The sequence below is a fragment of the Mya arenaria genome, chromosome 2 (assembly GCF_026914265.1).
Source record: "Mya arenaria isolate MELC-2E11 chromosome 2, ASM2691426v1".
In the NCBI taxonomy this organism is placed as follows: Eukaryota; Metazoa; Mollusca; class Bivalvia; order Myida; family Myidae; genus Mya; species Mya arenaria.
Window position 1 is genome coordinate 55916731 of NC_069123.1, and position 24629 is coordinate 55941359.

The window sequence follows — 24629 nt, forward strand, 5'->3', positions numbered from 1 at the left end:
TGATATAACTTATTAGGACTCTAAATATCATGCAAATACAATATGTGATATATCCTATATTGATGTAAAATGTACTGTTATTGACATAATGCACGAATAAAACTACTACTAACTACTACTACTACTACTTACATGTATCCTATTTTCTATTTTAAGCCATCCAATATCACTGAAAGCTGAATCATTTTTAAATATACCATTTAAATTAAATGTAAGAAATCAAATAAAAACCAAAATAAGATATATTATTATGTCGGTATTGCCACATTGAGACGGTCACCGAAACAGGGTTAACCACAAAACGATAGTTTCAGGGGCAGTTAACACCGGACTATTATTTAAAAATAAGCATGCAGATTAATATTGATAGCATTTATCCCAATAGTAAAGGGGCGGCAACTCACTTCCGGGGTAAACAAGGAAGTCGTCATCTGCTCTAGTATTGTCAAGCACAGAGAAGAAATAATCGTTTTTCGTGTTGTAATAGAATGTCATCAATTGAAAATGGGAAATTGTCTAAGAAAATGTCTAGGGCTTTATGATAAAAGGTATAAAAACGCCCCAAAATAGTGATAGATAATTGAGTGTATGTCCAAAAATAAATCTGATGCATTTTCATGCACATGATATAAACTTCGTTATTTTCACATAAATGTAGTCTGGGTCACGAATACCGTCTTATACATGTACACAACATGTTAGATTTGTCCCAGATATACAGATATCGGGATACTTGATAAACAATCGACACATGTACAGTAAATGTTTTAAGATATCTGAACATGCTCTTGTTGCACAATGACATAAATAAATATGAGTTTAATAGCAGGCAATTTTCGTAGGAGATAATTTCAAAATTGTCGCCGCAAGGATTCTCTGCGCAAGGACTGTTTGCTATGATAGTGGACATCTCGAGTCTGCCATTTAAAAAAAAATTGTCACAAGACTCACCATGATGGCCATTTAGGTGAACTACATGCCGATCATGGCAGTCTTCCAACAGTCAGGGGTTTAAGCCCAAAAGCTGGTACACATTTCCTTCTAGACTTTTTTGTAAAAGACAAGAGTGCCTCAGGATTTGCTTTGGCACAACTGTTCAAGGGGAGAGGGGAGTGCAGTTTCTGTGGGTCACAGTGAACCAGTCATTCCAACTTAGATAATTCTGTACTTAATGGAATTTCTAATATAGCGGAATAACAGTTATCAAAACCATGAACAAAATGGCCCAAAAGAGACACATCATCTTATATACAAATCATGCATTTCAGTTATTTATTCTTTAGCAGTCGGTGTTTCACATGTAAAACATTTATTAATGTTGGTGAAATTGCACCTACTTCAATGTCACACCTAATCAATAGACAAGCATACTTACATTTCATAGGATGTGGATTTGTAAAACGCTCTTTAAATATCAATTGATTTCAGACGGGGATTTTTGCAGACAAGATACTCTGTAGAAAAAGATGCATCAGTGGAGGTATTATTTGTCAATTTTATTTTTACTCTGTTATTACTTTACAAACCCTGAGAAAATGAAATATGAAAGAAAAGTATATCATAACTTTAAGTTTATGTAGTATTTCACAAGTTTACTGTTTTAGAAATATTAAATACCAAATTAGGTCGAAATGCTTGATGAAGTGAGTTAGATTTTTATTCCATTAGCAAGAACATTAATAGGCCAGTAACATGTACAGTCAATGAAATCAGACTTTTGGAAGACCAGGACCTATACTAGTGCTTGCCTCAAAAAACTCAACAAGGCCTGTCAATAAAATCTACAGCCTTCTCTTTCTTTTTTTTATCCCATATATTATCACCGGTGCATTTTATCTATTGATCACAAGGATTGATAGCCACCAGTTGAATCATGTCATCAATTAGAAAGCAAGATCATCAAGAATTTATGTACTGAAGTTACCTGTAAGATTATGAACAGAGTATGAAGTTTGGTAAAACATATTGTTTTTGCCCAGTCCATCAGTCCACCAGTCTGTATGTCACACTTTGTTTCCGCTTAATCACTATAGAAGTTCTGAACGCTTGGAGCAATGTAGGTCATACTTGGTATAAAGGTTGGGCATGACCAGTCAGATGACACCTTTTGATTTTAAGATCAGTGGGTCAAAGATCAATGTCACGGTAACCTTCAAGTAAAGAAACAGTTTCCGCTCTATAACTGAGGATCCTTTGGGGCTAGGAATCATACTTGCCGTGGCAGTTGGTCATGACCAGTATATATGAGACCTATTTATATTGAGATCAGTAGATCAAAGGTTAAGGTCAATAATTTAAGAATGCTTGCCAGCATAAACTTCATAATTGGTACAATTTATGCTAGTTGGTCATGACTAGTGTTGGTAGATAACCCCTATTGATTTTGAGATTAGTGAAACAAAATGGTACATGACTTCTTACATCCATCCATCACATTTATTCTTAATATTCATAGGATCACTGATCTAATAAAGATGTTCACTATTGAATTCAGTGAATAGTTCAAACTTCAGGATCACTGTTGGTTCGTCTTGACGGTCCAAAAGTACAAAGTTCATGTCCATCATTGCTTATTTCTCAGCAACAACAACACAATGGGGACATGGGCATTTTCAAAAAAGTGTTGAGTATATACTTGACACATTATTTATACAAATTCTAGTTTATTCATATTTCATATTCTTAAGAACAATGATCCTCCTTGCCCTCTTGTAGCCAAGAAGACCATCTACCCCTCCTGCTTGTTGCACAGCAAAATAGTTTCATAATATTTTTTATTTAATGTCATACCATATCTGACAATTACTGGTACATATTTTCGGAAGCTTCAAAATTGAGAAGTTAATGCAAGTCAGATAGAATCTAAAAGTGGATAGTGAATACTGTAAGGCATTTGTTGATTAATTTAATTTATGACAATATTTTGTTTGAAATCCATGTCAAAATTAGCTCACACAACATATATTATTGTATATTCCTGCACTTTCTGTATTGCAGTTTCAAAACCTGATGGATGAGGTAAGTAATGAAGTTTACTGCTTGTTTCTGTTGTTCAAATCTTTGTAAAACAGTCCTTTTATGCATTCAATACATAATGATATGTTTTTTCAAAGAAAATATTAAATGTCTGGTCTTAGTGCAATTTCCAACTTAAGAAATTCTATTAAAAAGTAATGGAAGGTAATGCAACATTGCTTTGCAGGAGCCGTTTTTATTGGTATTCAATATGTCTTTCATTCAGACACATTCAGACAGTTTATCTTTGTTTTACTCAATTTTGAAAAAAATAAGTGTGTAAAATCTATGGTGTGTGGCCTTTTTTCTGTTTGATAAAAACTAGTATACCTTTTACCATTGAAAAATGTGGAGAACATTTTTGAAATGTGTGTCAGGGTTGAAATAGTTGTTTGTGTTCTGGCTTACGCCTCTGCCAATGAGATGGCCGACTGATTCACATTAAATAATTTTACTAGGAAGTACTCTGACAGCCAAAAATGTATTAAGAAGATTGTAACAACCACAAATTTCTGTTAATTCTTTAAATGTGTTTATTTAGTGAGTACTGTGAGTAGATCCTTGGGTCTACACAGTCTGACTAGTATAGAGGCATACATTATAAGAAATGAATGTCATTGCGTTTTCATAGGTTTGTCATTAGTGGCAATGGCATTGTCATCATGCGAAAACCATTGTCTTAGCCATAGCTAAAATTGATTTTGATTTTCTCATGAGACTGATAGGACCCATGTTACCTGCAAGTGTTGGTACTTATTTACATCTCAAGGCACATAACTCTTGCTGCAATTGTTGTGTCACCAATTGATAAACCAGACTCATTTTGGTGTGCTTGTGATGCCTTTGTTTTGTTCATTTGAATGTTTCCAGTTTAATGTGCTTCACAACTTAGGCTTAGCTACCGGTAACTTTATTAAAATGTGTTGTTATTTCATATAAAAAGAAATTAAGATATTCAAATGATCCCTCATATATGAATTATATGATTAAAAAATGTGTTTGACAATTTCACATTTCAGGAGGAGGTCCAGGATGAAATGACAAAGTAAGTCACTTGCATTTCTTCTAAAAGCATTCAGTCAAGTTCCCTCTCTTTTTTTTTTTAAACTTTACATATTCATATTCCGTAGTTGGTCATTAAATTCTTCAACACTGAAAAAATAAATGTGCATATAAATAACAATGACTGTGTTCGATACACATTAAAATATGGACCTGGCTGCTTGTGGTGTTTTTAACGAAACCGGGCTTCCGATTTATTAACATCTTGATTCTGAGTTTCAGACTGCATACTCAGAAAAGCTTTAATTTTGTTGTAAAAATGCTATTTCGGGAGCAAAGATGATCAATATATAGTGCTTTATAATTGTTCCAAATTATCTGTTCTACAATCAGACACACATCTTTGTCATAATAAGTTACATTTTAGTTATTTTGTACATTTAAGGATACAGTTTTCTGGGCACTAGTCTCAAACTCTCTCTTAAGATGTTGGTGAATCTGGGCCCTGGGTTTTGGAAACTTTGCAGAAACTTTGCATTATTGATTTTATTCAAGTTATCGTGTGACTGAAACAGAAATATTACTGTTGACATTTGCATGGTTAGTCTTCGTGAAACCAGTTGATTAAATAAGAATTAAGCTGTCAAGTTAACAGAATTTATGATCGTTCCATTTTTATTACTGCTTGACTCATGAAGAGAACGGATGGAACTGAAAATATTGAAACGGTCTTTCACTGTGTCAACTAGCTATAAACTGGTAGGGTAGTACAAGTAGTTCTAATGTCAGGATGATGATCATGTTGTAGCTGCTTTGGCTTTATAGTTTGTTGATTGTATCCATGTGTGTTGTAGGAATACAAAATGTGAAGAAAGAATTGCATAATAAGTAAAACTCACTTTAATAACATTGAATCAAAAATTGAAAATGAAAGGAAACCAAACTCATTTTTCATGGTTTAATTTACGAGTGATAGTGATAACTATAGAAGTACTTGATAGTAGAACATCTTAAAAAAATGTGCAAGAATGGCTGTTAATGATTTAATGTGTCTCGTTCATGGTTTGTAAAATGCACTTTTAATGGATTTTATTAGGAAAAAAAGTACTATATGCTCAAATATTGACTTTGAAGTCAACAATTTGAAATGTGTTTCTAACTTGATAAAAAAATGGTTGTAGGGTGATAGGTTGATTGACATTATCATGTGGTGCTACCAATGTTTTCAATAAAGGTTTAAATATCTATTAGCTTAATATGAGTCCTTGTGGGCGAGTGGATGAAGTGTTTTTCTTTACTTTAAAGGCCAGGGTTATAAAAAAACTTCCACCAGGTTGTTTTTTTATGCTTTAATTGTATTTTTTCTGCATATTTGGTATTAAAGAGTATAACGATTATATTAAAAGTGTTCCAGATGCATTTCTGGGATTGATTTTTTTTTTAAACTTGAGCCTAGCTGAGTCCCTTCAAACAGACTGACAGGGACTTTCTTTATATGATGGACTTGGCAAAGGAATCTTAAAAATATATATAGTTTACAAAAGAAACAAGCAAGAAAATATTAACATTCTGACATCCTTTCTATTAAAATAAAAAAGTTAATGGGGAATAAACACATAAATGGCATTCTTTCACATTACTGTTTTATCCCATAATAGTGACACAGTGTATAAGACTTTGTCATAAAGTGAAATGACCTGCATGAGCTTTAGTTTATGTTGGTCAATGTATTTGATTTGGATTACCCACTTTTTATTTAGTACTTATATAAATATTTTGGCACTCAACATTTAGAATTAAATGCTTAACCTTAATATTTGTGTGATACCAACCTGCAATTTCAGAATGTCAATGAAAATATAAGTCAACTCTTCATGTATTTATACTTGAGTATTCATATTTGTGCAATAGAAATAAGCATTCCTATTTTGTCTCAAAATTTTCAGAAAAAAATGCTGTTATTTCTAATATACTACTGTAACATGCTAAGTGTTCACATGATAGTTTTGATATAAACACTTGTAACAGTCCAAAGCTCTTTAACATGGTTTTGCATTTGATTACATATTTTTCAGCCCTGTATATATAATTAGGCCTTTTTCTGACAAAACAAACCTTTCCTGGAATAGTTTAAGCCCGGAATTAGAGTTATTCGGGTTTTCCCAGCCTAATCCTCCGGTACAAACAAAATTAAACCGTTGTTATATACACACGTTACTTCGGAGACAATAGAGTCATTGGACTGTTACATGAATTTCAATAGCTGGATATTCACCTTTTATTTGTACCGGCATGGGAAAACCCAGTTAAGTTAATTTCGGGCTATATATATTGACATGATGCCTAGCTACCCTTGGTGTTGTCAACTTTTCAGCCAATGAAAAAATTGGGAAATCTACATGGTAATGGCTGTAATAGATTCCTTTGTTAAACGAACTAGGTAATTAAAAAAAGCATACATAATCTGGCTTTTTGAATAGCATCATGGCAGCCAACAAGTATACAAAAATTTATTTTATATTTTTACTAGTGCATGCTGTTGTGTCTGTAGTGTTATATTGTATGCACTGTAGGCTGGTTACAGAGAGAGAGAAGCAGCTATTGTCTTCACGTCAGTACAATACTCTACTCAGCGAACAGCAGCGGAGGGACGCGGAAATTGACCGCAAGGTTTGTCACAATCAGGTCATGTAACTGCTGGAGAGGTGCTCTACTTGTCCAAGGGATATTGTTTATTGGGTTGATGAAGCTTAAAAAGGCTATGATACTTCTATTGATAATCATTTTTCTACTTACTATAGTAAAACAGCATTTTATAATGGCAATAAAGAAAAAGTATGCAACATCTTATTTCTTGCAAACAAAATTGGGATAAGTTCTGTAATAAACACCATAAAATAAACACTTTCTTATTATGCATTGTGTTTGAAAAGTTAAAATATTGGTATGTCTTTGGATACTTGTAAGTTAAAATAGAAATACATGAATGCTTTATTTGGTTATTTATGGGAAACTTGTTTACAATTCAAAACAATCTATAACCATTTTAAATTGGTGATTTATTGAAACTATATTTTAAGTCCGAAAGCATTGTCATATAGCTCGTTGCATGCTGTTTTTTGATCTTCACTGGCTTCTGCATGTGTATTCCATCCCATGCTACTAACCATAACCAGTACATATCTATAATGGGCATGAACTCTTTCTGCTTTAAAATATTTATTTATTTAGATTTGTCTACCATGCTTTGTTGTAAATTGTTAACTCTCATTTAACAGCAGGTGTATTTATTGTCAGCATTTAAGTACACATATAAGTCAGTGTTGAGACTATATTAAATATAAGTTTTCTGCATTTTAAAGCAATGATTAAGCATAATTGTTTTAATTTACACAAAAAAAACCCAGATACTCCGTCAAGTTTTTATTATAGTTTTATTTGCCCTCTTATTGTCTGGGTTGTGATAATTAGAAAAATTAGAGTGATTACATGTACTTTGGTATTTTTAGAAATATTTAAGGCAAATTCATATTGCCATATCCATTTACACTTAAACAAAAAAAGACTGTACCTGTCATTTTAACACTTGTGGACATAGGATCTGTCTTAAGTTTAGACGTTTGTCTATCTTACAAAATGTTTTTAAATTACACTAAAGGAAATATATTTCATTTCTGACTTCAACAATAATTATAGGACCTTGCAGATGAAGTTAAATATTTGTGTGGTACATCTTGCTGAAAAAAATGGAACATCATTAGATTACACTGTCTGAATCATGATGAAAACCAGGCCCCAATTTCTCGAAACTTCTTAAGCTTAACAGGCTTTTAGTCGCTTATTTCTATTAGCCAAAATACATACTGAAAATGGATTTTGATAAATGAAAGATGGTTTATTCTGATTATCATACCACTTAAATGAGTTAATATAATTCATACTATAGAACAGCAAAAATAGTGAGTTTAGCTTAATCCTGTTATAAGGGACTTAAGAAGTTTTGAGAAATTGGGGCAAGTGCATTAAAATAATGAAATTTATATTATCAAGCCATGTACACATAGTATATAAAGTACATATTTCCAAACCCATACATTGGTTACAATGTTGTTATTGCGTTATATTGTTGTTATTGTCCTGTACTAGCTGAAGGAGGATGAGGAGACGCTGCGGAGGGAGGAAGAGGCATACATTGAGGCCAAGCGGGAGGCCACCCAGATTGCCCATCTACAGCAGGAGAAGGAGCATGCTGCTCACATGGCCTCACAGAACGGGCCCACTGCTTGGCGGGCTGGACAGGACGGAGACTGGGAGGTGTAAGTGTCCAATGAAACATGCCTGTAGCAAGAAATTTGTGATGTTCTGGGGAGGTCTTTTGAAAATGCTTACAGGCCCATGCAGGACAATTTCATTAGTATTTTTTTTATTTGGTTTTATGAACATTTAATGAACACAGTTATTTTTAAGTGCAAACTTAAGCCATTAAGAAATAACTATAAAATTTCAAGGTCTTCCAGCAGACAATATCAAATTGAATATAAAACAGTTCTCTTTTTTTGAGAGGGGGAGAAGAGGCTGAGACAGGAATTTGTATGAGCAGGTGTTAATCTTAGCACTTCAATGTTAAAGCATCTTTATGTTAAGCTTTTTATCTTTCCAGTGCTGGAGGTGATGATGATTTTGAGATGTTTCTGGAAAGTGTAAGAGAACGATCCATGAAGGCCACAGCTCAACTCAGGAAAAGTATGTCCATTTCTATGCTGACCTCAAATTAAAAGGAATGCAGATTGCTGCTGAAGAACATTAAGCCTTTCCATATCCTGGTGAACTGTTGTGATCACCCTCTGTCTTTCATACGTTGACAACATTTTGCTTGTTTACACACAAATATTTTTACACAATTCTAATGAAATCTTATTGGAAACTTTGTTTTTCATGAAATCTCATTCATCAGAGGTTTGACAATGATAAATCTCCTTTTCAAATAGCATTTGCTCTGGTGTACGAGAATAATGAAATCTAGGTCAAGAATGATTAATGGTCATATTTTAACACAAATAGGTTACAAGGTCAAATATTAGTAAAACTTATTGGCACTCTTGAGGCCAATTTTGAATTCAGCTAATTTTTTATTTATCTTATTTGTTTTAATCCTTAAAGGAAATCAAGAATTGACTCTGCATCATGTCAAGTCAAAAACATGTCACTTCATCACAATTAAATACAAGTTATGGAAACATTTTCAATAATCTAGAGGCCACATATTTATTTCTTATTCAATTATATTTTTGTCATTAAAAAAGGTAGGTAATTAAGTTAATTTAAGGTATGACTAAAATTGTTCAGACTTTGCTAATAGCATTTTCATGTTTTCTCATAATTTTGATGAATTATTATTATCTCACCCTGCTCTGGAAATCACTTAATTACTTAACTTTAATCTCCTTTATAAAAGTTATTAAGGTTTACAGATGAGTGTTATGATGATTGAGTCTACCATTATTAACAGAATATGTGTCAAGAGAGGTTATACTATAAATATGCTTTGCGGTCCTTTTTAGTAGGTAAAATATTCAAGTGGTTACTATTTTTAGGAAATTCATACAAGTTAATATAAGGCTTGTCCAAAAACCGGCCCAAAATTTGATAGCTGAAAGTGTGATGATTATTATGCTTTCCTGCACAACAAAGTAAAAGAAAAGTTTATTAAAGCTGTTTATTTAGCTTCCTTACTAGCCTGGCCTGATCATATCACAAAACAGGTGTCTATTGTCCCACCACTCCTGTGTCAAGGCTGTGAGTGGGGGAAGTCCTATCACTCCTGTGTCAAGGCTGTGTGTGGGGTGGAAGTCCCATCACTCCTGTGTAAAGGCTGTGTGTGTGAGTAGTCCCATCACTCCTGTGTCAAGGTTGTGTGTGTGGGTAGTCCCACCACTCCTGTGTCAAGGCTGTGTGTGTGGGTAGTTCCATCACTCCTGTGTCAAGGCTGTGTGTGGGGGTAGTCCCACCACTCCTGTGTCAAGGCTGTGTGTGTGGGGGAGTCCCACCACTCCTGTGTCAAGGCTGTGTGTGGGGTGGAAGTCACATCACTCCTTTGTCAAGGCTGTGTGTGTGGGTAGTCCCACCAATCCTGTGCAAAGGCTGTGTGTGTGGGTAGTCCCACCACTCTTGTGTCAAGGCTGTGTGGGGGGGGTAGTCCCATCACTCCTGTGTCAAGGCTGTGTGTGGGGGTAGTCCCACCACTCCTGTGTCAAGGCTGTGTGTGGGGGTAGTCCCACCACTCCTGTGTCAAGGCTGTGTGTGTGGGTAGTCCCACCACTCCTGTGTCAAGGCTGTGTGTGGGATGTAGTCCCACCACTCTTGTGTCAAGGCTGTGTGTGGGGGTAGTCCCACCACTCCTGTGTCAAGGCTGTGTGTGGGGTGGAAGTCCCACCACTCCTGTGTAAAGGCTGTGTGTGTGGGTAGTCCCACCACTCCTGTGTCAAGGCTGTGTGTGTGGGTAGTCCCATCACTCCTGTGTCAAGGCTGTGTGTGGGGGTAGTCCCACCACTCCTGTGTCAAGGCTGTGTGTGTGGGGGAGTCCCACCACTCCTGTGTCAAGGCTGTGTGTGGGGTGGAAGTCACATCACTCCTGTGTAAAGGCTGTGTGTGTGAGTAATCCCACCACTATTGTGTCAAGGCTGTGTGTGGGGGGTAGTCCCACCACTCTTGTGTCAAGGCTGTGTGTGGGGGTAGTCCCCTCGCTCCTGTGTCAAGGCTGTTTGTGGGGTGGAAGTCCCATCACTCCTGTGTCAAGGCTGTGTGTGGGGGTAGTCCCACAACTCCTGTGTCAAGACTGTGTGTGTGGGTAGTCCCACCACTCCTGTGTCAAGGCTGTGTGTGTGGGGGGGGGTAGTCCCACCACTCCTGTGTCAAGGCTGTGTGTGTGGGTAGTCCCACCACTCCTGTGTAAAGGCTGTGTGTGGGGGTAGTCCCACCACTATTGTGTCAATGCTGTGTGTGGGGGTAGTCCCATCACTCCTGTATCAAGGCTGTGTGTGGGGGTAGTCCCATCACTCCTGTATCAAGGCTGTGTGTAGGGGTAGTCCCACCACTCCTGTGTCAAGGCTGTGTGTGGGGGTAGTACCCTCGCTCATGTATCAAGGCTGTCTGTGGGGTTAGTCCCATCACTCCTGTGTCAAGGCTGTGTGTAGGGGTAGTCTTACCACTCCTGTGTCAAGGCTCTGTGTGTGTGGGGGGGGGGGGTTTAGTCCCACCACTCCTTTGTCAAGGCTGTGTGTGTGGGTAGTCCCACCACTCCTTTGTCAAGGCTGTGTGTGTGGGTAGTCCCACCAATCCTGTGCAAAGGCTGTGTGTGTGGGTAGTCCCACCACTCCTGTGTCAATGCTGTGTGTGTGAGTAGTCCCACCACTCCTGTGTAAAGGCTGTGTGTGTGAGTAGTCCCACCACTCCTGTGTAAAGACTGTGTGTGGGGGTAGTCCCACCACTCCTGTGTAAATGCTGTGTGTGTGAGTAGTCCCACCACTCCTGTGTCAAGGCTGTGTGTGGGGATAGTCCCACCACTCCTGTGTCAATGCTGTGTGGGGGGTAGTCCCATCACTCCTGTGTCAAGGCTGTGTGTGTGAGTAGTCCCACCACTCCTGTGTCAAGGCTGTCTGTGTGTCTGGGGGCGGGGTGGTAGGCCCATCACTCCTGTGTCAAGGCTGTGTGTGGGGGTAGTCCCGCCACTCCTGTGTCAAGGCTGTCTGTGTGTCTGGGGGGGAGGTAGTCCCATCACTCCTGTGTCAAGGCTGTGTGTAGGGGTAGTCCCACCACTCCTATGTCAATGCATATTTGACATCAGCCACAAAAGAACAAAAATACAAACTGCAGTAACTTTATCTATGTTGAGTTATCTGGTTATCATTGTTCTCAGCATGCAATTCCCTCAAAGTTACCAAAACTAAATAGGGTCACAGACCCTGGCCTCAACAAGTTCATGTTATGGTCAATGGAATTAACGATCTTTGAACACTCAAATTTAATAATATGAATCAAGAAAAGCTGATATTAGAATTGTATAAAAAAAAGAAACTATTAGTTCACTTTTTTCGTCTTCTAATGGAACAAAATGGTGGTGCAAACGAAGGGCATGAGTCTCATCATATTTCTTTTTTGTTAAATATCATGATGCCTCAAAACAGACGATTATATGAAGTAAAAGTAACAACATTGTCTGTTTCTGCTTTTGGCCCTTAAAGTACCATATTGTGAATGGGTTTAAATGCATCAAATGCTGGAATTTGGGTCATTTTGTTGAAAACATGGCAAAACGCCACCAACTGCTGGGTTGGCCGTTGGTGAAAAAATGGTAGAAAGTGCATGATTAAATCAAAGCCCATCTTCAGTTTTTTCATATTTTTTCATGTAATGCCCCATGTCTCAATATTCCACCTACTGCCTCCCTTTTGCACTTTCCAATTTTTGGCAAATTTAGGGAAGTGTGCAACAGTTAGTGAATAACTGTATTACTAGTCAATTGACCGACCTACACTAAGTGTATGCAGGGCATATGAATACATGTTGAGTGCAGTTTCTAAATTTAGATACTAGAATTATTGATTGTAATGTGTTTGTTAAACACCACACTTTGTTTTATGTTGAAATGTTTTGCCTCGCTAATAGCCTTGTTATTTGTCTTATTTCCATCATCCTTCCATTGTCTTTCACTTTTGGTTTGTTTGCAATTGGCTATTTATTATTCTGACTAGAGTGTATTCAAACTTGGTCAGAATGTTTGTTTTAATATTTATTTTGACTTGTTCATTGTTATCTGGAATCAAAAGCTAGGTGACCATGTCAAATCATAGAATAACCCTGGTTACACTCTTTAGGCCACAATTTTGCCTAATATGGTTTAAACTCGTATAATTAAGACTTTTAAACTTGCTCAATATGTTTGCCTTAATAATTTTGCAACAGAATATAAGTTTAATAATAATCGCGTTTCTCTTCTACTTAGGATAATTTTGTGTTTTTAATTATCATTTATGTCCAGTTTCTAAAGTATTTCAATTTACAAATTGATAAACTTATAGTCAGCAAAAAATAACATGCAAATATACCATTCCCCCTTCCACCCTGCAGCAAATTTTAACTGATTTGATTAATGGCACTATAAAAGCCCATATATAATCCAGGGACTAAAAGTGCATTTCCTGCAGGTGCATCTCCAGAAGGTCGGAGCTCTAACAGTTCAACTCCAACAGGTCAGACACGGGAACGGTCCCACACAGAGGGGTCAAACTCCATAGAACTGGAGTGGGACCATGATGATGGTGAGTATATTTTAATATAGCAAGTATCTCTTGTAAAGAAACCATTCAGCAACTGCAAAAAACCCTTGTTTGATTGTCATTTAGGTATAAAGTGTGAGAATGTTAGGAAAGTGCTCTGTTTGATTGAGTTTTACACATTATATGTGAATTACATACCTGTGAACCTTGGAGTTAATTAAGTTTTTTTGTGCAATAAAAGTTAATGCAGTCACAGTACTTTGACTAATTGAGACTCAATTTATTGATGCCGTTTATGGTTTCTTACCAAAGAATTTTACTTCAAATATTAAATGTTATTTATCCAAGTTAGTTAAAGAGAAAATGATGCTTGAATTGCGTCATTAAAACATTTTGTCTTCATTTGTTATTAAAAGTGCAGGCAATTGTAATTAACTTTGAAGAAAAGTGTGATTGAATGTATGCCTTGCTGTTGTTTTTCTTTGTTGTCTTTTTACTTGTCTTAGTTTTGATGACTAAGTTATGTTTGAATTGTCTGTTCCATGAATGGGCTAGATATAGAAAGAAAGACATGAAACTCATAGTTTTCAATAAATATATTTTATAAGATATATATATATATATATATATATAAGTTCAGACTGTTTAGAATTTTGAGGTCAGTATGTTAGTTGAAGTAGTCTAATGAGATTGTCCAAGGTTTTTCTTACCTGTCAAGTGATAACGTTGAAGAATTTGCTGACCTTACAAGTGATATTGTTAAAGATATTGCTGACCTGTCTAGTGATATTGTTGAAGGTTTTGCTGACCTGTCTAGTGATATTGTTGAAGGTTTTGCTGACCTGTCTAGTGATATTGTTGAAGGTTTTGCTGACCTGTCAAGTGATATTGTTGAAGGTTTTGCTGACCTGTCTAGTGATATTGTTGAAGGTTTTGCTGACCTGTCTAGTGATATTGTTGAAGGTTTTGCTGACCTGTCAAGTGATAATTTTGAAGGTTTTGCTTACCTGCCCAGTGATATTGTTGAAGGATGTGCTGACTTGTCAAGTGATACTGTTGAAGGTTTCGCTTACCTGTCAAGTGATATTGTCGATTGTTTTGCTGACCTGTTTAGTGATATTGTTGAAGGTTTTGCTGACCTGTCAAGCGATATATATTGTTGAAGGTTTTGCTGACCTGTCTAGTGATATTGTTGAAGGTTTTGCTGACCTGTCTAGTGATATTGTTGAAGGTTTTGCTGACCTGTCTAGTGATATTGTTGAAGGTTTTGCTGACCTGTCTAGTGATATTGTTGAAGGTTTTGCTGACCTGTCTAGTGATATTGTTGAAGGTTTTGCTGACTTGTCTAGTGATATTGTTGAAGGTTTTGCTGACCTGTCAAGTGATAATTTTGAAGGTTTTGCTTACCTGCCGGGTGATATTGTTGAAGGATGTGCTGACCTGTCAAGTGATACTGTTGAAGGTTTCGCTTACCTGCCAAGTGATAATGTCGATTGTTTTGCTGACATGTTAAGTGATATTGTTGAAGGTTTTGCTTACCAGTCAAGTGATAACATTGAAGATTTTGCTGACCTTACAAGTGATATTGTTGAAGGTATTGCTGACCTGTCAAGTGATATTGTTGAAGGTTTTGCTGACCTGTTAAGTGATATTGTTGAAGGTTTTGCTGACCTGTCCAGTGCTATTGTTGAAAGTTTTGCTGACCTGTCAAGTGATATTGTTGAAGGTTTTGTTGACCTGTCAAGTGATACTGTTGAAAGTTTTGCTTACCTGTCGAGTGATATTGTCGATGGTATTGCTGACCTGTCAAGTGATATTGTTGAAGGTTTTGCTGACCTGTCTAGTGATATTGTTGAAGGTTTTGCTGACTTGTCTAGTGATATTGTTGAAGGTTTTGCTGACCTGTCAAGTGATAATTTTGAAGGTTTTGCTTACCTGCCGGGTGATATTGTTGAAGGATGTGCTGACCTGTCAAGTGATACTGTTGAAGGTTTCGCTTACCTGCCAAGTGATAATGTCGATTGTTTTGCTGACATGTTAAGTGATATTGTTGAAGGTTTTGCTTCCCAGTCAAGTGATAACATTGAAGATTTTGCTGACCTTACAAGTGATATTGTTGAAGGTATTGCTGACCTGTCAAGTGATATTGTTGAAGGTTTTGCTGACCTGTTAAGTGATATTGTTGAAGGTTTTGCTGACCTGTCCAGTGCTATTGTTGAAAGTTTTGCTGACCTGTCAAGTGATATTGTTGAAGGTTTTGTTGACCTGTCAAGTGATACTGTTGAAAGTTTTGCTTACCTGTCGAGTGATATTGTTGATGGTATTGCTGACCTGTCAAGTGATATTGTTGAAGGTTTTGCTGACCTTACAAGTGATATTGTTGAAGGTATTGCTGACCTGTCAAGTGATATCGCTGAAGGTTTTGCTGACCTGTCAAGTGATATTGTTGAAGGTTTTGCTGACCTGTCAAGTGATAATGTTGAAGGTTTTGGTGACTTTCCAAGTGATGTTGTTGAAGGTATTGCTGATCTTCCAAGTGATACTGTTGAAGGTTTTGCTGACCTTCCAAGTGATATTGGTGAAGGTTTTGTTGCCATTGTGTGCTATTGAAAATAAAAGCCTTGAGTATCACTAAAAGAGTCATTATCACTTTTCAGAGTCTATAGCGCTTTAGGCTGATTTCTCATGTGACAGCTCTCATCCAATCAAAATTGAGTGTACATGTTGTCCCTGACTGTTAGGTCATATGATCTTTAAGCATTTTCTTTAATTTACATACCCACATGTAGAAATCATGTTTTTATGCAAAGTTATATTATATTTGATTAATATGATTTTGTTCCAGAAACTCTTTGGCAATTATAGCATCTAATATCATTCGGATGGTGAGATAGATTGACTAATTTGATTTACTAATCTACTAACAAAATTCAACATATTACAACATGCACATAGTATTGACTTCTTTCTCTATACCATCCGAGCCTTTATCGAATTATTATACTCTTCATCACTATGAAATTGACACAGAAGTGTTTTCACCAATTGTCACTCTCATACATCTCCGGCAGTTTCACAATGACTATTTCTATAAATGCATGAAATCATGACCAACATTAATACCTTATATAACCAGGTTTAACTTTGCTTCTTCGCTTGTCTCTGTGGATTCTGTTGCATTATTTGGCTGCACATGAAAGTCTTCTGTCTATTCTTACGAAAATAATCACAGCAAAAAAAGAATGATTTGTGTCATTCTATATGCAATGTAAAAGATTGACTTATCCATTAATTAATTCATCTATACAATTTATTTATATATTAGCTGATATTACAGAACATCTTGGGCAGTCTTAAGTGGTAAAAAATGTTTCAAAAATAATAGATGTGTTTCTTGCTTCAGCTGTTTACACATTTCTAAGTATGTATATTAGTTTTGAATTAAAATCATATCCTATCATACACTTTGCAATAAGGATCTAAGATTCACCTTCTGAAACACTTTGGGTCATCCATTCAGAGGCCTACAATTACAATAGATTCATATTGGCAAAGAGTTTAAATTAAGACGATATTTCGCAGAGATTCAAAATTTGTTTTCGAAATTTACTATTTAATGGTTATTATCTGCATTGCTCGGTAGAGTCGGTAGAGCAGAGTATACATAATGTTCATTAGTAAAAGTTAATACCTTATACAGCATTGTAACTTTGTTTTCATAAAATCTTAGATTTATGACAAAAAAAGCAAATCTGAATACCACATTAAAAAATTCAAGGTTCAAAAAGATTTTGCATGCCTTGCTTTGATTGCATGACAGTTATCATCGCTCAGGGAGGGAAACCAAATTATTGTTTTGCCTATTAAATTGCATGCATTTTGTCGCTCAATCTCTTTGATTGCACTCCGGAGTTGGTTCTACTTTATCTGACTTGTCTCACCTGAAGGCATGGGAGGAAATGATCGATATTCTTTTAAAAACATGTCATATAAACTGTATTCCGATTGGTGTTTATATAATAGACAAATACATATTTATCATGTGTGTTATATAATATGTAGACTGTGAAAACCAATTCTACCAGCTATGGGTAATGTTCACAGTGCTTCATTATTTATTTATGTTTTAAGACAACAATTATTTAAAGTTGGTATACAGAAATTGAAACTTTCATTTTGTTTTCATTTGATATTGAAATGTACTTTTCCTTTCATAAAATATTTCTTTGACCTAGGTTCTCATGTCAGTCTTAATTAATATTCTTTGTGTGTGTTGATTATCATTCTGTAAGTATGTTAATGTTTGCTAATTAGTAATTAATATTCTTTGTGGATCTTTTTTATTTTATTTGCCTGTTATTCAAACACGGCGTCTTAAAATGACTGTTCATGGTGATTATGCGTTTTTTGATTTACTGAGGAAATATTTATTTTAAATTAAAACATTCATCTTCAAATTGTGTCACCATACAACTAATTGGTCGTTAAACAGATTACAAGAAGAATATAAATGGACTTAAAATGTCTTGAGTTATTAGTGTTGTTTTTAGTAAGCGTCAAGGTAGGACAAGGATGAATTAGATAAAACAGGATCAAATATACTATAATGTAACCCCATCCATTTTTATAAAAAATGCATTTATAATAATTGACAAATCATTACATCATTGTTCATATAACATTGTGGTTCTACGGTCTGGTTCAGTATCAGTGTTAGGTCATGTTCCTTTTAAAGCCATCTTTAAAGATGCCTACATTTTCTATGAAGAGTTCCAGTGTTGGTTTTTTTCTGACAAATTTGAGGCCCCATTCCCATGCTCAAACAAAAAAATCCCTAATTGGAAAATTATAGTTCCCAAATATGTGCTTTTGTTTGCTTTCTTTTAATAGGAAAACTTGGACCCACAAATTCATTTTTTTATTGAGGAGTTGGTATATCTCTATAGAACATTTTTTATTACTTCCTTTTATCTTACTTTTTATGTTTTATGCATTCTTGTTTATTCAGGCAAAATGGGAATTCCCTTTTTTAGTTAAAATGAGACATTTTTCCCACTGGCATCGGATTTTCAAACTCAAACATTTTTTTTAAAAATCAAAAAAAATCTTATAATTCCTAATTATAATTTTTTTTTTTAAATATGCACTTTGTACTGTATAATATACAGTATAATATACAGTACAAAGTGCATATTTAAAAAAAAAAATCAATATTTTTTCACATATTCGGTATTATAATTTTTAGTGTGGAATTATAAGATTTTTTTTGATTTTTTAAAAAAATGATTGAGTTTGAAAATCCGGTGCCAGTGATTTTTCCCACTCAGAATGGCCCAGTCCTTGTCCACAAAATGGTGAACAACCACATACCAAATGTTTATATTGTAATCAGTAGAAAAAAAACACTGGTTAAGTTATTTTGCTTTTTCAAAGATTGATTGTAAAGATTATGAAGACGTCTACACTGTATAAGCTGATCTGATCCTTCCTTGAACTGTTTACTTGGTAGAACCAAAAAGTGGTGTCCTACTTGATAGGCCAAGATAATGTTTCCCTGTTGGACCTTTTTCTATTTGAGCCTAACACCTTACCACACGACCACTCTCACACTTTTTATTTTCAAGCAGACTGTTATGAATCACTACTTGACTGATAAATAAAAAAGACACAGTAAAATGACTAAAGCAAAACACTTACAGATAAAAAAGAGATTTGGAAGATGGTATTTCATCATAAAATGTACTTCTATAAGCCACATAAATTTTTCCTGAAAAGGGCACATATTTAGTTACCAGAAGTCTGTTTTATTTGGTTGTAATGTCATCATCGTAGTGCTTGGTTGGCCAAACAAATATCCAAGATATTTACATGCAATTTTATTCACATGTTGCTTACATATATACAATGTAATGTCAGTATCCACTTGTGTAGAGCAGTAAGCGCAGTCCTTAAGTCTGGTATTAATTATTGATAAGTTTTGTCCCTTTGATAGTTGGAGAAAGTCATACAAACACTTTAACTCACCCATAGCTTAATAACTGTTCAAGATATTCACATGTAACTTCATTAACAGTCATATTGATAAAAATAATGTGTACATGTGTAGCAAAACCCATTACAATGACTAATAATTATCAAGTTATACCCCTTAATCAACTAATGAGGAAAAACAGGCAGGTATTGGTGTAAGTCTCATGTCACTGGTTATTTTTGTCATGAACGTTGGAAGTAAACTTCAAAGACTTGCCATCTTGTTCTTTAGCTTCATTGACATGATCATGCAAACATGATCTAATACTTCTATATACCACCCAATAGCATTGTACAAATGTTGATAATTTAAATGGCTCTTTCAGACACAGGTATAATTGCGATGACAAAAGAGCGGTCATCCACGGAGGAGGATGTGACAAGCCAACAGGAAACAGAGGGGCCACGAGAGAGCCCCGCCGTATCCATAGACCTTGAGTGGGACACAGACACGGAATTTACTGCTGCAGATGATATTGATACTCAAAACCTTATACAGACAGGCATCGGAGGTGCTTCCTAGAGAACTGGCATAGTCCTGTTATATACAAATATGTTGTGGAAATGAACAACGAACATAATGCTCTTGTGATATTTTCCATCTTGTTTACAAACTCATTCTATTAATTCCATGAACTTGAAATGTTTCTTATTTGAATCCCAAATTATAATGGTGTGGGGCTATGATTGCGTACAGTCTCAAGTCTAGTTCAGACTCAAGTTGTTAAACTGCAAATCTTCATTTCTTGTAACTTTCCTTCTAGATTAAGTATTAATGATGAAATATGGTAATTTTTCTAATTTAAGATTTCCCAGTAATTAACACTTACTTTTGTAAAACAAATGGAATAAAGCTGATTTTTTTGTGATATAATAAAAGTGTTTTTCTCATTCTGAGTCTAGCCTTGGACTTGAGACACTTGAGATTCACTAATTAAACTTGTGTCTGTTATGAATAAACAGTTTGTGTAAAATGTAGGCAAGTGGATGATGAACAACATAACAGTCTTCCATTATTGTATGTAGAATAGTCCAGTCCGGCCATGTGCAATGTGATTTAACTGTATCGTATAACAATAGGCTATGTACTTGTTTAACAATAAATGCTATCATCAATGGTCAACATTATCAAATATGTTACATATCTATGTTTATGTCATTAAATCTATATGTCACATTAATTTGAAATCACTGGTAATGTAAGTCTGCTTGAAGTATGATCGTAAGAGTAATTGAATATTGTTTGCATCTTATTTACATTTTTATAACACCAGATAGATATATCTGGCAGCTATAATATATAAGTGCTGCTTGCTTCGCTTCCCTTCCCGATGCGTCCTATATACCTTGTGTTGTATTTGGCTCTCAAGGTATTGCACCTACACAAACATCATTCAGGTATTTTGATCAGCATAGGCTGTTATGCACCTGCCATTTCTTTTATATTTCACTCTGGCTAACAAGAGTTATGGTCCTTGATTTTGTTAAAATGGTCTGACAAATCTTGTATAGCCTGTAGCTCCAAATGTATTTCATCTATGCACATGAAACCTCATAGGAATGTTGGTCAGTATGGATGTTGTGCACCTGCCAATTGTTTTGCATTTTACTCTGTCTAACAGAAAAGTTATGGCCCTTGTCAAAGAAATAAATTGTGTGAACAATCTTGTGTTGAATGTTGTGCACCAAAAAGTATTTCATGCCCACTTATGAAGCTTCATACCAATGTTGATGCGTGTGGGCTGTTGTACCCCTTCCATTTCTTTTACATTTTCTTTCACTAATTTCTCAGCTCGACATAAAGCCATTTCTGTGTCAAGGCGGCTCCTGAGGGTTTTGTCACAATTCTAGTTCAAATTTTGACTTACCTTATCTCATGCCTTCATAAGGCCATTTATTTATAATAATTTATTATTCAAGGAAATTCATCTTAAACATTGCACTTGTTCAACCACTGTGATTTATTGCTAATTGCTGGAGAGAAAGAAATTTTTAAGCTTTTTTCAAGTTAGGAATAGCAGTACAAAATATTTGAGCAAACTCGTGTTATAAAACTACAATTGACAATTAAAAAATGTTTCAAGGTTATTTGAACATAGGCAGTGGATATTCACTTATTTTCTTTCAAATATGGCCATCAATTTAATATTTTTACATTTCACTGAAATAAACAGTTAGTGGTAAGGACATGGTATGTTTTCCATCGTTCCAAAAAAAACAGTATAATTTTAATATGCACAATTTGGTGTTAGTATGAATTTTATATAACTATAAAAAATCATGTAGAACATTTGTCTGTAAAAAAATAATATGTAAATTTATTTATTATAAAATTAAACATAGAATTCAAACATTTTGTCTAAATCTGATGCATTTCATTGGTGATGATTGGCATACATGTACTTTGCTTTTGTGAAACATTACTGTTTGCACGTTTTTTTTTCTTTTTCTGAACTGCTATATAGGTTCATATTGATCATACAGTTGTGTTTATAGCTTTATTTCTTATTTTAGGCCGAAAGGGTAATATATGTGGTTAAATGTTTATGATGTATGGTTAGAGAGGCAGTTACAATGTGATTGATAATACAATCATGTAATTGGTGTAATTTATTTCCTTTAATTAATGCTGACATACAGCATGTTTAGAAATCCAAATATATATATTATGTAATTTGGTTTACCTTTTATCAGCAAACCATATTACATTAATTTGATCAAGCTTTATTGTTTTCTAATTAATTGTTTTTTTGTTTATGTTTGATAAAATGTTACTATTTTTAACTGCATAGTCGCATTTGCTTGATACATGTAGATCTTTATATAGATCAAATTAAGTTTTTTTCTTCAATATTTATCAATTTAGTCAGACCGATTGTCTTCGTGAAATTGAAATGCAGTTAAAGTTCTAATGTTGTTTTAATCGGGTTCAAAACAACGCCATTAGGTGAAACACTTATTTCCGCCAATATTTATGAAAATTAGTCATAACTGTGGGAATTCGAGTAAAAAATCCAAGATGGATCTTGTTAGAAAAAAATGATCGTTTATAACAAAAACAATGGAGCAATCTAGATGTCATGTTTTCCTCGCATAGGTTCGTGGCAAAATGTTGGCAGCCTCGGCAAAGGTTCGAGCCCCTGTTTATATACCTTCTGCTCAGTTGTTCGACCTCGGCGCTTCACCTTTCCTTTTGGTTGTAATAAAAAACAGTGTGTCAATGCAGTGCAAGTGTGAAGGAGTCGCAAACAATGAAACGGTGCGTGGTCTTATAAACGCCGATAATACGAATAAAGTAACGAATCAATTATATGAAAATAAAATGTAAGCAGGCCGTTTACAATACCATTCCGAGCGTAATTTCGTAATGTTTGCTCGATGTTATCGATGGACATGGCAATGGACGCTTTTGTAGATGTACGTTCAACTTCGAAATACAGAAGTAGTTATGTCAATTTTATAGCTGATTCAGATTTTTAGCTATTTTATGTTTGACACTCAATAAGGTATGTCAAGAATGTAAATACACCATATACTCGAGAGCTCCTTACTCTTTCAAGACTGTATGTCTGAAAGCGACAACTCCCTGTCCATTGTCCACGCAGCTTTGTTGCCCACTGAATGATTCACCAGGAGACTAGCACTTTAGATAAAAAAGCCTTGGTATGTTGGTCACTTTTTCAGAGTGAACGCCTTCTAAGATAATCTAAAACATAACTTGTACATGTTTAACAAATGGAATGCATAAACCAGCTGGCTTTTGCATGGAAATCCCACATCAAACGCGTAGCTCACTTAATTCAAACATGTGCAATGCTGTGCACTAAACCAGTCTGAACATAAATACTGTCTAGGCCGCTGATATTAATAGTCTAGAACATAGGAAACATGTACCGAGTTACATAATTGTTCATGTCCCTTTCGGTTTTATTGCAGTTGTTTAAGTTTGAAAAAGAATCCTTTGATGCTCACTGATGTATAGTACGTAACATGTGCTTCCCTATGACAAGACAATAGGTCAGCTTTAATAGATATATTGCAACGCAACCAGGGAGTTATACTATTACGTTTGTTTACATGAGTTCATATTTACTTGATTATTTAATGCACCCGCTAGAGTTTCTCTTTCTATCAAGTTGAGATTATGCCAAAAGGATTTTTTTTTTCTGTGGCAGAACTCATTATGTCTATGAGATACAACCTACATTTAGAGCCAAGGCACTTATTAAGTTAAGTAACTAGGCTTAATCATTAAGAATTTCAACTCGGACGTTTGAAGATCAGCCTACTACCGCTCAGCCGATACACACTCCGGTTTCAGATTTGGTGTTGACAGTGTTTCAGCCAATGATATTGTATTATAAGTCAGTTAGATGAAGTAATATGTTACTGATTAAGAAGGGCCCGTTTGCTACGCTCGATTAGCCTATTCTTAATAGAATAAGAGTTTACTTCATGCCATCTTAATATTACATAGTAATACGTAGCGGCAACTCATTTCTGAAACAAGAAGGGTTTGGCTACTATTTGGGTTCTAATGTCGTATTTTTGGGTTGACAAGTTGTCCTCCACCAAGTCTGTATAAATCATAATATTGTGACTAGACTTTGCACCGCCGTAAGATAAGATAATATAAGAAAAGGCAAAATAAAGGGGGCTGGGGGGGGGGGGGGGGCGATGGTAGAGGTTGTTTACAATGATAATTAATTACATAATTATAAACAGGTGCATTATTAATAACTACTGTCGTTTCATTTATTGTATTTTCTTCCCTCGATTTCGTTATTTATCTCCACTCGACACTCTACACTCCCAAACTATCATTTATTCAAAAATAATTACATGCCATATTTAATTACAATATTGTATTGTGTCTAGCGTATCAATTTAACATCGCGCCGCATTTTTATTCTCTTTTCACACCAGTAAATGTTTTAGAAACAATGTGTATACTGACAAAGTAATCATAACTGTATAAGTGTTTTTCTTCGCTAGCCTTTTGTGAAACAGTGTCAATGAGCCATGTGACATGCTTTTACGTCCGCCTGTTCAAATACTTATCAATAATACAACAGAAACTGTAAGGAGAGACCTGGTAGCATAGTGTGAAAGCACACTGTTTGAAGCCGTATTAACGCTCAGCGAAAGGAACACCCCGTCACAGTGCAAGGCCTGACTTATATTGAACGAAAGCCACACAAGGACGACCCAACATACACTAAACGAGAGACACACATCATCACAATGCAATACCTAACAGACATTTAACCGGACACACTCAAAGCCCAACATACACTTAAGGAACGA

General features: G+C 35.3%; 1 protein-coding gene across 2 annotated transcripts; it reads left to right on the forward strand.

Moving 5' to 3' along the window:
• Nucleotides 1-405: 405 nt before the first annotated feature.
• Nucleotides 406-20213, forward strand: LOC128221898 (AP-1 complex-associated regulatory protein-like). Of its 2 annotated transcripts, XM_052930559.1 has the most exons (10): nucleotides 406-548; nucleotides 1429-1480; nucleotides 2998-3018; nucleotides 4035-4060; nucleotides 6591-6687; nucleotides 8164-8333; nucleotides 8678-8760; nucleotides 13221-13334; nucleotides 16138-16177; nucleotides 19649-19787. In XM_052930559.1, exons 1-9 carry the CDS (start codon nucleotides 505-507, stop codon nucleotides 16155-16157), a joined length of 627 nt encoding a protein of 208 aa, XP_052786519.1. In that variant the 5' UTR covers nucleotides 406-504; the 3' UTR covers nucleotides 16158-16177; nucleotides 19649-19787. The 2 variants fall into 2 exon arrangements, with proteins under 2 accessions (XP_052786519.1, XP_052786515.1); XM_052930555.1 differs by lacking the exon at nucleotides 16138-16177 and having other exon boundaries at nucleotides 19649-20213.
• The last annotated feature ends 4416 nt before the right edge of the window (nucleotides 20214-24629 follow it).

What these genes read in the sequence shown, in the direction of transcription:
- LOC128221898 (XM_052930555.1), top strand. Translation starts at nt 505, where the DNA reads ATGGGAAATTGTCTAAGAAAATGTCTAGGGCTTTATGATAAAAG. An exon ending in CTAGGGCTTTATGATAAAAG is followed by an intron (nt 549 to 1,428) that starts GTATAAAAACGC and finishes AATTGATTTCAG; the next exon opens with ACGGGGATTTTTGCAGACAA. An exon ending in GGAGTGGGACCATGATGATG is followed by an intron (nt 13,335 to 19,648) that starts GTGAGTATATTT and finishes TGGCTCTTTCAG; the next exon opens with ACACAGGTATAATTGCGATG.